The sequence below is a fragment of the Elephantulus edwardii genome, unplaced genomic scaffold, assembly GCF_000299155.1.
Source record: "Elephantulus edwardii isolate Elephantulus edwardi_28Jun2011 unplaced genomic scaffold, EleEdw1.0 scaffold00121, whole genome shotgun sequence".
NCBI lineage: Eukaryota > Metazoa > Chordata > Mammalia > Macroscelidea > Macroscelididae > Elephantulus > Elephantulus edwardii.
In genome coordinates, this window is record NW_006399871.1 from 9,570,987 (window position 1) to 9,582,990 (window position 12,004).

Genomic DNA, 12,004 nt, shown 5'->3' on the forward strand with positions numbered 1-12,004 from the left:
ATGTACAATTTCGTGACCTCACACTCATCCTGTGTTTGCTATAACCACTATCACTATTCTTTTCCAAGTATTCTCACCATTATTAGCTAAAACTCAATATCCCCTTGTACCTAGTCTTTTATAAAGTTCTTTCCTCTCTTAACATAAGTCATGAATCTCTCTCTCTCCCCCTGCTACTAAAATAGACCAACATCGCCATCGTCAACACCACATTCAGGGTAAGAGGAAGGATCATTTCTGTAAGCAGTTCCCTGATTCTGGGCCTGTTGAACCATTCCAGCTTTCTGTTCTTACAAATGCTCACAAGCCACACTGTTTCACTCAGGTGGTTGTTGATGTTAGATGCTGTTGAGTAAACTAGGAGACACCGCAACCTTATGAAAACCAGACTGAACCCTTGTTTACATTCATTTACATAAGACTGGCCAAAAAAGAGAGAACTATTCTCTCCAGACCAACTCTGTCTCCTTGGACTGTGGCAAAGATACGGGAAAGATAGTTCATTTGACAGGAGACCAAACAAAGAAAATCCTGCTCCAGTGCCTGAGTCACAGCTATTCCTTTAAGCAAAGGTCAACACTTCCCTGTGTCCGCGGGTAGCTCAACCTGGCCGGCCTCGTAATGTCAGCCCCAGATTCTGACGAATGCTGACTAGGATCCCAACATGACAACCGCCATGGTGAACAAGGGCGCGCATTGTTCACGCTCTGTCCAGGCCGACAGTCACGGTGAGATGAAAGCACAGGTCAAAGCTGAAGGCAAGAAGAGAAACAGACACCCGAGGGTGGGGGCCTTCCTATCACCATCCTGCTTGCTTTCTCTCCTTCCTCGTGCTCCTGGCCTCATCACCTCTGACAAGTGCCCCCTGCCCAGTGCTGACCCAAAACAAACAAGAGGGGAGAGGATAAGAGCACAATTACTCCCAGGGGTACCTGCCTCTCCCCAGATCTTCCTCTCTCCCACCCTTCACAGCGTGTTCGTGCCCTCCTGGGTCTGAAGCCCACAACGGCTGGGCCAACACTATAAAGAAGTCCCAGCGTCCGTTCTCATTGGTAAGAGGGATCTGGGACCATGCTCACGTTCCCATTTGACTCTGCCCCAGCTCTCACCAGCCAGGCTTCAGGGCAGCCAGAGACTCTGCTCTGAGAGGGCTGCCCCTCTCTGAAAGGGCTGCCCCTCCAGACACCTGGCGAAGGTGTTGCCTGAAGGCTCAACTCTGCTGCCGGTGCTCACAGGCCCGTTCCACCCTTGTCCGCTGACATCTGCAAAAAGCGGAAAGTCTGGTCCTTAACCAGCTTTCAGAACATATTTATGTGCCTAGCTCAACCTGGCTCAATGGGGAGTGAGAAGGGAAATGGATTGTATTCAGTTCAGCTGGACTGAATGAAAGAAGTAAGTGATTCTCTGTCCGATGCAGTGTCAAGAAAACAACACAGCTTGAATGAGGATCTGAAGACACACTCAGTGGGTTCACTAGAAACGCTTTTCACTGCTGAAGTCCAGAGCCCAAACTTAAAGACTGAGACCTTCTAACAAAAGCAAATGCAAAGGGCATAAGGTCAAGTTTCTTGGAGGTTATTATTATTATTATTATTATCATTTCTCTTTCACTGATGTCAAGTCAGAACCTACTCCTATAATGCTCCATCCAGCAGGTTTTCAGAGGCTAGAAGTCATATGTGAAGATGTTACCTATCCTTCCCCTCCAAGAAGCAATTGGTGGATTCAAACCACACCCTTTGGGTTAGCAGTACAGTTTCTTACCCACTAGGGTACAAGAGTGGCATTACTATTGTTACTAATACGACGATGACGACGACGACTACTACTACTTCTACTACAAGGATACTAGTAATAATAAACATTGAGTGTACACAATGCCCAGGGTGCACATGAGACCCCTTCCTAAATATGTCTTTAATTTGAAGAGATGTACATGATTCTTATTTAGCTTCCTAACTTCAGTGCAAGAAGAGTTTTAAACCTTCAGTGATTTTAAAAGTTGCATGTAAAAAAAAAATTTTTAAAAAAAGTTGCATGTGAAATAAACAAAGGTGAGGGCAAGGAAGAATTTCTTTTAAGTAGAAGTCAGCTCAATTGTTTCAAAATGAACCTGTATTTACACAACATAAAGGGGTAAGTGGGAGTTGTCCCTAAGTCTGACGTAAGTCTGACGTCTGTAACCTGGCACTCATTTTACTTATGAGTATGTCAAGCATTGTGCAAAGTTCCTGAATGAGTGTTAACACATTCACTATTCCCACTTGACAGATGGGGAAGCAGAGGCTCACAGGAGCAAATAATTGCTTAGGGTCACATATCTGGGACAAGGCCTGGATCTAACCAATTCTCAAACCTGTACTCACAGTCCCTGTGCTTACCATTAAGTCCCAAGAAAATACAGTTTAATGGACTAAAGTCCCAAGAAAACACAGTTTAATGAACTAAAACTTAATATGAAAGGGTCTGATAGAGTATAACAGACTTTCCTTGTCCAGACAAAAGGTCTCTCAAAGGCACACTCTCATTTCAGCAGTAGTGCACAGATCTGGTTGGGGAAGAGGCAGACCAAGTCAAGCCAGAAGCGGACCTGGCCTTCTGGAAAGGAAGAAATCAATCTCTCAACGCTTGTTCTGCAAGGAGACAGATCTGAGTGGACCACTAGAACCGCTGGCATTATGTCCCTGGTTTAGCAGGTCCAGAACCACCTGATAGCAAAGGCTCGATGAAGCTGGAGGGGAATGGTGTCAACAACACCTGGTCTAGTGCTCTGGAGAGCCATCACTGAGCATGTGAATGCCAATGGTCCATGACCTTGGCATTCAACATGGGGAGCAACCATAGCTTGAGCAGGTCACAGACCACACGCTGTTCAAAACCTATCTTCAATGTTGACATCATGTGACTACAAAAAAGACTATCAGTGAGATACTGATCATACAGAACTAAGACGTCCCAGGGCTCACGGGCGAGCAAGACAGAGGAGAAGAGTAGCTGAGGAGGGAACAGCTTGAAAAAGAAACTTCTGAAGGGTCTGATTAGACATTATAATAAGATTCATTATATGCCTCAATTGTCATTAATGTTACAAAATAAACTGTCTCTGAAAGGTTTAATGAAAAGCCAATATGGTTTGAAACCATTTGCTCCAGAGAAATGAAAAAAAAAAAATGCAGCCAAAGCAAAAGGAAGCTGTTTGGCTTAATGATAATAGAACAAGTGGGGGCCTGTGAACAAGTGAAAAGTAAAAGCCAGGCTGTATTTGCTCTTCAAGGTGGTGGAGCAGGTCAGACCAGCAACACCAGGAAAAAGGGACATTTTAGACCCTTGACTGAGTTAACAGTTTTGCTCTAAAACCTCAAATAAGCCAAGGTCAGGTAAGCCCTGACTGGGCTAATAGCCAGGTATCATGACATCTTCTGATGATTTTCCATCACATTCCAGGGCCCTAAAGACAGACCTGGGTGACTACTCTGCAGCCCTCAGGCCTGCCCTTAACTGTTTTTGGTGAAACATCCTTTTGAGTTGTGGAACCCTGGTCTATCCACTTGCTGTACAGAGGTGACTCGTGGTTGTTGTGAAGCCGAACACTGTGACACTGATGAGTCAAATGCGAGAATGGTTACCCATGGTGGACAGTGCTTGGTGGAGCTCCCCAATGAAAACAAGCTTGGAGGCAGGAGTGGCATCCACTTCCGTAACAGTTTGCCTCTGGAAACCCTATGAACCTGGAGAAAGGACAAAAGATGTACAGAAGGTGTCCAGGACTTTCGTTCATAGGGTCGCTATGAGTTGCCTACATCTCACGGCTCTTAACAACAACATAACAACAAAGACAGTTGTGGAGAGCTGGCCTCTTATAACCAACTTGCAGCAGCACATAAAGGCAAAACTAGGCTTTGAAAACACTCTTAAACATCACAAACTAATAAAAGCCCTCACATTTCTTCACCCTGAATCTGCCCTTCCTCGCCCCCAGCGCTCATGGCTAGAAGAAAATTTCCCAACGTCCTGAGAAAACTGCACATGGCCATCTTTCCCAAGGCTAGCGTTCTCTCCCTGGCTCAGGTGACCCAAACGTCTGCCTTACCTCACACATGACCCACCTAGTTAAAGAGAAAGGTCTTGTGAGCCATTCTTTCAGTGTCATGCAACTTCCTGTCCCCTACAGCTGTGATGAGGGCCTGATATCAAGGCTCTGAAGAGATTTTTTAAAAGAAAAGTTTTCAAAAAAAGAAAAAAAGAAAAAAGAAAAGTTTTCTTTGAATTGTCTGCTAATTGAAGAGTTAATGAGTCTTCTTGTCCCTCCAAAGCTTTGCTTAAGGCCACTGTCCTCTCTTCTCCTTTCCATGCTTTTGGAGGAAAGGATCCCTGTTAGTACAGTGCCTGCTGACTGAAAGGTTGGTGGTTCAAACACACCAGCCACTTGACTGGAGAAATACGGCCGTTTGCATCTATAACGGTTACAGCCTCGGGCACCCTGTGGGGCATTTCTATTCTGTTCTTGTCCTGTGAGTTGGAATCAACTAGATATCACTGGGGTGGACTTGCTTTCTATGTTCTGAGTGGCACAAATGGTTTGCTTGAAGGAGGGCAGTGTGAGGCGCCCAGCAGCACCGTGGGAAAAAGGCCAGGGGGGATTCTAAGGACTCAGTTCTGCTCTGTGACACTCAGAGTTGCTGAGTCAGAACAGAGTCAAGTACAACAGCTTTTTATTTCATTGTTTCTAACACTGGCTCTGCTGTTTTAATCCGGGGGCAGCTTTTTGGCCTCTTTGTCCTTCTGTTTTCTTATCTGTAAAATGAAGACAATAGTAATAGCTACACGGAATAGCTGCTGGGGGTTCCCGAGCCACATGACCTTAGACTCAGCCCTGTGGTTTAAATCCAGACACCCACCTCCCAACCTGCCTGAATGCTTTCCCTGAAGCCCTGACCCTCACACCCTAAGAACACAGCCCACTGGGAACACCAGAGGAAGGCTTCCGGGAAACAACCCTCAAGCCATGACTGACAGGAGTTAAGTATCAAGACCCCCTGAGGAGGTAATTCTGAGGCAGGTATTCTGTATGTCCTTGGGAGGGGACAACTCTGAGAATTCTTCTTATTTTTTTTTAATTTACTTTTTCTTTTTTTTCTAACTCTGAGAATTCCAAGTGAATCCTGCACTGACTCCCAGGTGTCCCTGGTTAAGTCTTACTTGTTCACAATGGTTACTGCTGGACTTCAGGCCTGCAGTTGGCTGGGTGCCTTCATTCTCCTTTCATTTCCTGCCTCCCCTACATATGTCTCCCCAGGAAAAACTACTTACCCTCACATCGTTGTCTTACAATCCAATTTAATATGTATAGTATATAGGTTAACTATTGATTCCTTTATTAACATATATTAATATTAATGCATTAATTATTAATTAATATACTAATGTTACTAGGTTGATATTTATTTAAAAATAAGGATGGGCAATTTCCTCCCATGTGATTAACTGTCTCTGAAAACCCACCAGAGGGTCAGCTTTGGGTTGGTTTCAACTCAACAGTACACAGCAAACAACAACATATATATATATTGCTGTTGACATGTGCTGTCGAGTCAGAACTCAGAGCTGACCCTCCAGTGGGTTTTTGTTGTTGTTGTTGTTTTCATGTGTCATCGAGTCACTTGCGACTCATAGCAACCCTATGTACAACAGCCCTAAACCCTGCTCTATCCTGTGCCAATCGCACTGTCTCGGACACTCCCATCCCGATAACCCCAGTCACTGAATCAATCTACCTCATAGAGGGCCTTTCCCTTCTGTGCTGTCCCTCCACCCTCCCAAGCGTAACATTCTTTTACAACATGTCCAAAGTAAGTCAGACGAAGCCCCAGAATCCGTGCCTCCAAGGAGCATCCCAGTTTAACCCTCTCCAGGATGAACCTGTTTGTTTTCTTAGCAGTCCATGGTATATTCAATACTCTTCTTCAGCACCACAGCTCAGGAGGAGACAGACCAGGTCTTCCTCAGAGCAACTGGTGGATTTGAACCATGTGCCTTTGGGTTGGCCATGCAGTTCCTTACTATTAGCCCACCAGAGCTCCATGTGTATGTATATATATATATATATAATTGTGTATCTCTATATATTTGACTCTTTTTTATTAGGCATTATTTTACTTATTTTTCTTACTATTTTTATGAATCAATATTACACACATACATTCTTCTTCTTATTGTGCTTGTATATTATATTCTTATTATTGAGCATATATGTTTCTCTTTTCATTGTGATTTGAATGGAACTTTACAAAGCAAATTGGGTTTTAGGGCCTTGATAGTCTGTAGAAAGTTGTGCTGCTGATCCAAAGGCTATACAGCTCTGGCAGTTCAAATCCACCAGCGGCGCCAAAGGAGAAAGATGGACAGTCGCCTCTCATTAAGATTTGCATCCTCGGAAACTCTGGGGAGGGTTGCTTTGAGATGGAACTGACACAACAGCACTAAGTTCTTTTGAGGTTTCAGAGGAAGCTAACTGAAGACAGTAGCAACGAACCTCTTACAACAGCGCCTTTTACCCAGCCCCTGAATAACTCCTCTACTCAGTTTTACTCTGTTGGTCCACTCAGCAATTCTTCCCTGCACCTCCAGCATGAACTGAGACCCTACTTCTTACTGTTCAGAAAGAAGGGAAGATATCCTCTGATGACTGCCTTAATCATCTCATTCCTAACAATTCATGGGGTATAAGGTGAAATAGTATAAATGGAGGCTTTTGCTCTGCCCCCTGAAAACCAGGGCTCTCCCATCGCTGGCAAACCATGCAGTAAAGAGCCTTGTGTCCCCATCTCTGAGCAGCCAGATTAAGTTCTACCAGAAGCTGCCTTCTTTTTTTATTTCTTTTTTTAATTTATTTTATTATCTGACCGGTCAGGAGGAGATTGTCCTCCTTCTCCAGCAGAGCATCTGGTGGATTCAAACCACATACCTCTGGAATTGCAGTGCAGCTTCTTGCCACTAGGCTACCTGAGCTCCCTCAGAAGCTGCTTTCTTAAGCTGCCACCTCAGGCCAGTGGTGAGATCTACCCTCAGGAGGTCTGCACAGACTTTGGAGCTCCAGGTACTACAGAATGTTCTAGAAGGGGCTCTGGTGGACATATTCCCAGCTTCCAGGGCAACATCTAGAGAGGAGCCTTCTACAGAGTGCTGGCTAGCACAGGGACACCAGGCAGCAAGATATAAAGGTGCTACTAGTCTTAGGTTCCTTCCTGAACTTAACAAACCTTTGTGTATCTATACTTGCATCTCATTGCTTCCTTCCTGTTCAAAGGAGGACATATCTCTTCCTATCAGGGGCAAAGTGTTTTTCCGGGGTTCTCTGTTCAGAACTTGGGACCAGGGAGAGGTGGCAGCTGAACTGAGGGGAGTCTTGGCATTAGGATCAGAATGTTCTGGGGTTTAGCTGTGATTCTGTCATTCCCATGATCACAGCTCCATTTCTTTCCTTGCAAAGTGGAGGTCATGGTGTTGATTTGATGTCATTTCTAGAGGAGGACAGAGCCTGCAGCTTGGGGAAAACAACTTCTCTAGGCCTCAGCTAATGTCTTTGGACAACCGGATAATCTGCTTTCCCCTTATCACTGGATAGTGGCATACGATTTCTCTTCCTTCCTTTCTTTTTTTTAAACTCACATTATTCATGGTGACTGAGATATGAAAGTAACCTGTCTTATCAAGGTCTAAATTGCCATTTTCAAAAGGAGTTTTTTATTTGAGTCCTTTGGAAAGTGGTCTGGGAATGGCAGCTCCAACCACCCACAGACCTCATGCAATATTAGTTTCTTTCTTGCGTTTTAAAATAATGCTACAAATAATTTTAAATATAGCCTTTGAACTGTCCCTACCATCAGGGGCATGGAGAGAGAACTCCCAAGAGTCAAGTGTAAATTCTAAATGAGTTCGTATAAACTCACCCAATCCCAGTGCTTCTGCGCTGATCCTGACTCCCTACAGGCCAGAGCAGAACTGCCTCATGGGGTTTGCAAAGCTGTAATCTTTACAGAAACAAACAGTTTCATCTTTCTCCCAAAGAGCTACTGGTGAGTTCGAACCAAGCACTTTAACAGTCCAGCATTTTAACCACTGCACTGCCGGGGGATGCTTCGGAGATTCAAATACCATGGTTCAATTCCCTCCTCTGAAATTGGTGTTCACATTTTCAAGGAGCGAAACAAAATAGGGAGCTCTGGCAGCTTAGTGGTAAGGAAATGCACTACTAATGCAAAGGTACACAGTTCGAATCCAGCAGCTGCTCCATGGGAGAAAGTTGGGCAATGTCCTCTCATACCTCTGCAAACCTGCTGGAAGGTCAGCTATGGGTGTGTTCTCACTCAAAGGTACACAATAACAACAACACCAAAACAAAATAAGAACAAGAACAGAGGAGAATATGTGTACATGACAGAGATCATAAGGTTATCAAAGTTTAATGTACCAACTAGGTCTTTACAGGAAACGTTTGCTGATCTCTGCCCCAAATCACTGAAGACTCACTGAATCTCTTCACCTTCCATTTAAGTCACTCTGGTTATACATGTGATTCTCAGTCTGTCAGAAGTTACCTTTGAGGATATTTGGGGATGGGCTTATGAAGGGTTAAGAGAGGCCTCTGGAACCAAGCACATGGCCATGAGTAATTTTGGAAGGAGAAGGTTTCGGGGATCATGGAACATGTTCCAGACCTAAGAGAGGCAGCACAAACATAGCTCTTAGGGATCTTTTCAAAGCCTTGAGTTCTTGTTTAAGCAGGAGAGGCCAAATAGGAGCCTGGGCATCCCAATCTCCACTCATAGTCAGAGACGTGTGGCCAGGGGAAAAAGGCAAGCTGGTAAAAACTGGGATATAGACTAACTGAGAAGCCTTTGATAACCATCTGAAATTCTTGGTTACACATTTAACTTTGGTTCTGACACCAGGCATCAAAGCAGACCCTTGGAGAAGAGTCCCCACCATTACTCTGTATCTTCAAACCCTACATTCCCAGATTCTCTTCGTTGAGTCTAAAATCACCTTCTCCAGGTACCAGCCAGAAGCAGAGGAAGCAGATTCCTTCTCGAGTTTTGGATTAATTGATGTTATGCTGGTCTCTGAATAGCTTCCTTCTTCTCCTTCTAGTCTTTATTTTTATTTAGACATTGTGGTAAAGGTATATATAACAAAATATTTGCCATTTCAACATTTTCCAAATATACAGCTCGTTGACATTCATTATGTTAACCAAGTCACAAGGCTGTCACCCCTACCCATCCACAAAGTTCAAGGTCTTCTCCACTCTTACCTTCAGTCCTGGAGTGAGGATTTCTTTCTGGTGGACCTGGATGAGTGTGATAGTCACAAGCACCACGATGCTCACAAGCAAGACAGCCAGGGCAATGATGGCTGGTGTCCGAGAGAGTGCCTTGAACCCTAAAATGAAGACATACGAGGGAAAGGGGAATGGAGCAGCCAGACATTGGCTTTCTGTGGAGGATCTGTGACCTGTGCCCACATTCTCCGTACAGATTCTAAACCCTGATTTTCATGAGATCCACACTTTCAAGGGCACTCAGGTTGGATGGAGTCTCGAGGGAGTTTCACTGCTAACCAAAAGGAAGTCTCCAGCAGTTCGAATCCACCAGTGGAGGGAAAAAGATGGGCAATCTCTTCCTGTGGGATTTGCAGCCTCTGAAAACCTCCTGGAGAGTCAACTATTGAATCGCTGATGAATAAACAAATTTGAAGTTGTTTTTGACTCTATTTTTTTCTTTTCTTTCTGATATGTTCAAAGTAGAGTAGCTACTGGGCACCATTTCCACATATTCTTTCCCCAAAATTTGGACTAAAACAATTATTTGGAGGGAAGACACATGTGCTATTTTTTTTAATATATTTTATTATTTTGTGTGCGTGTACCGTCAAATCAGATCTGACTGGTACAGGAGGAGATTGACCCTTCTTCTCCAGCAGAGCACCTGGTGGATTTGAGCCCATATCTCTGGGATTGCAGTGCAGCTTCTTGCCACTAGGCCACCAGAGTCCCCTACATGTGCTATTTTCTAGTGCTTCCTAAAATATGTTACATATATCACTAATTGCCTCTTAGACAATGTATTATAATATTTGTTTTAATGTAGATTAGAAGACGCACATTTTGCATTAGATGAAGAAAGAAAATATTTCATTTTAAAAAAAAGTTGCTGCCTAGCCGACTCCAATTCATAGTGGCAACATTTAAAAATAACTTCAGTAAATTAAGAAAAAATTATGTCAAAAGGGTACATACTGTACTTACTGAAATGATCCCATTTATATGAAGGTCTAAAATAGGGATGTGGAAAAAAGCATAAGAGAGACGGCCTGTGGGCTTTAGGGAACAGATTCACCAGGCAGGAGCATGAAGACACTTTTGAGGGTGATGAAATTACTTTATCCCTAAATGCTGTTGTTGTTGTTGTTGTGATGAATTGGAGCCAACCAGCAGCTGTGAAAACCAACCTACAGCTGACACAGTGGGTTTTCAGAGATAAACGATGGCACGCGAGACCATTGTCCATCCATCTCTCAAGGAGCAGCTGGTGGATTCAAACCATAAGCCTTTGGGGTTGTAGTGCAGCTTCTTACCACTGGACAATAAATCTTCTAAATAGAAGATTTTTAAAAAGCCCTCTTAGATGCAACTTCTTAGCCAGCAGGCCACCAGAGTTTGAGGTATACAGACATATTTATCTGTCAAAATTCATTCAATTTTCCAGAATGTTTTGGGGGAAATTTGCACACCAAAATACACCAGTTCCTTAGCTACCATTTCTTTCCTTATGGTGGAAAAATATCTTATAAATTGCCCCTCCTGCCCTAAAAGCATTTTGGGGGGCAAGAATACTTAGTTTAGGGAGGCAGCTAAGATTTACACATCTCATGGTACATAAATTATATGTAGTCATTCTATAGTGTCAAACACACATCTAATTTTTTTTTTCTATAGTTGGTAAACCCGTCGCTTTTGAATTGGATCCCCCTTATAGCGATAATACTGATAGCGACTCTCAATCACACTTACAAGCTGTAAATCTCTGCACGGGGAGATTGTTCATCTTGCTCCCAAGAAGTGTGCTAGCGGGTTCAAACTGCCAACCTTTCAGTTAGAAGCCCGACACATTATGCACTAAGCCACCAGGGCTGCTTCTTCTATAGTTCAAAAACTCAATTTACCGCCATAGAGTCAGAACTGACTCATAGCCGACCCTCAAGCAGGTTTTCAGAGGCTGTAAACTGCATGGGAGGAGACTGCCCATCTTTCACCTGAAGAGCAGCTGGTGGATTTCAATTAACTTCTCGTTAGTTGAAAGGAAGGGTATAGGGTCAATGAAGGAGAGGAAGACCCTCAACCAGGTGGACTGACACGGTGACTGCTGCAATGGGCTCTTGTGTGTCAGGAAGTGTGAGGATGGCGCAGGATAGGACAGGGTTCAGATCTTTTGTTCACAGGGTCGCGATGGGTCATGCTTGACTCGACGGCACCTAACAACAACAACACCACTTGTTTTAGTAGAACTAAAAATATTATACTGGCACGCAAATGACTGAACTAGGTAAACGCTGGCATTATGAAAATATTACTGGATTCAGGGAGCTCTGGTGGCTTATTCGTAAGAAGCTGCACTGCAATCCCAGAGGTATGCAGTTTGAATCCACTCAGCTGGAGAAGGAGGGGCAATCTCTTCCTGTACCAGTCAGATACAATTTGACAGTACACACACATGAAATAAAATTTTGAAAAGATAAAATATTACTGGATTCAGAGAGAAAGATTAGCACTGTAATCTCAATGATGTCTCTCAACAGTTGGCTGTGAAAATTTAAATTCATTAAAACTAAATACACTAAATTAAAATTAAATACACATTTTTTTTTAAATTTAGGTTGTTTATTTTTCATTTCAGTGAACATCTACAGAGATTTTGGGATTCCATTCATTCATTGTTGCACCCTT

The 12,004-nt window shown here is 43.6% G+C and overlaps 1 protein-coding gene across 1 annotated transcript in view; it reads right to left on the reverse strand.

The window, feature by feature from the left end:
- Positions 1 to 12,004, reverse strand: part of ENTPD3 (ectonucleoside triphosphate diphosphohydrolase 3) — a 57,612-nt gene that overhangs the window by 42,079 nt on the left and 3,529 nt on the right. The window contains exon 2 of the mRNA XM_006892999.1: positions 9,314 to 9,441. Within this exon, the coding sequence (XP_006893061.1) occupies positions 9,314 to 9,441 (128 nt within the window). The remainder of the gene's footprint in view (positions 1 to 9,313; positions 9,442 to 12,004) is intronic.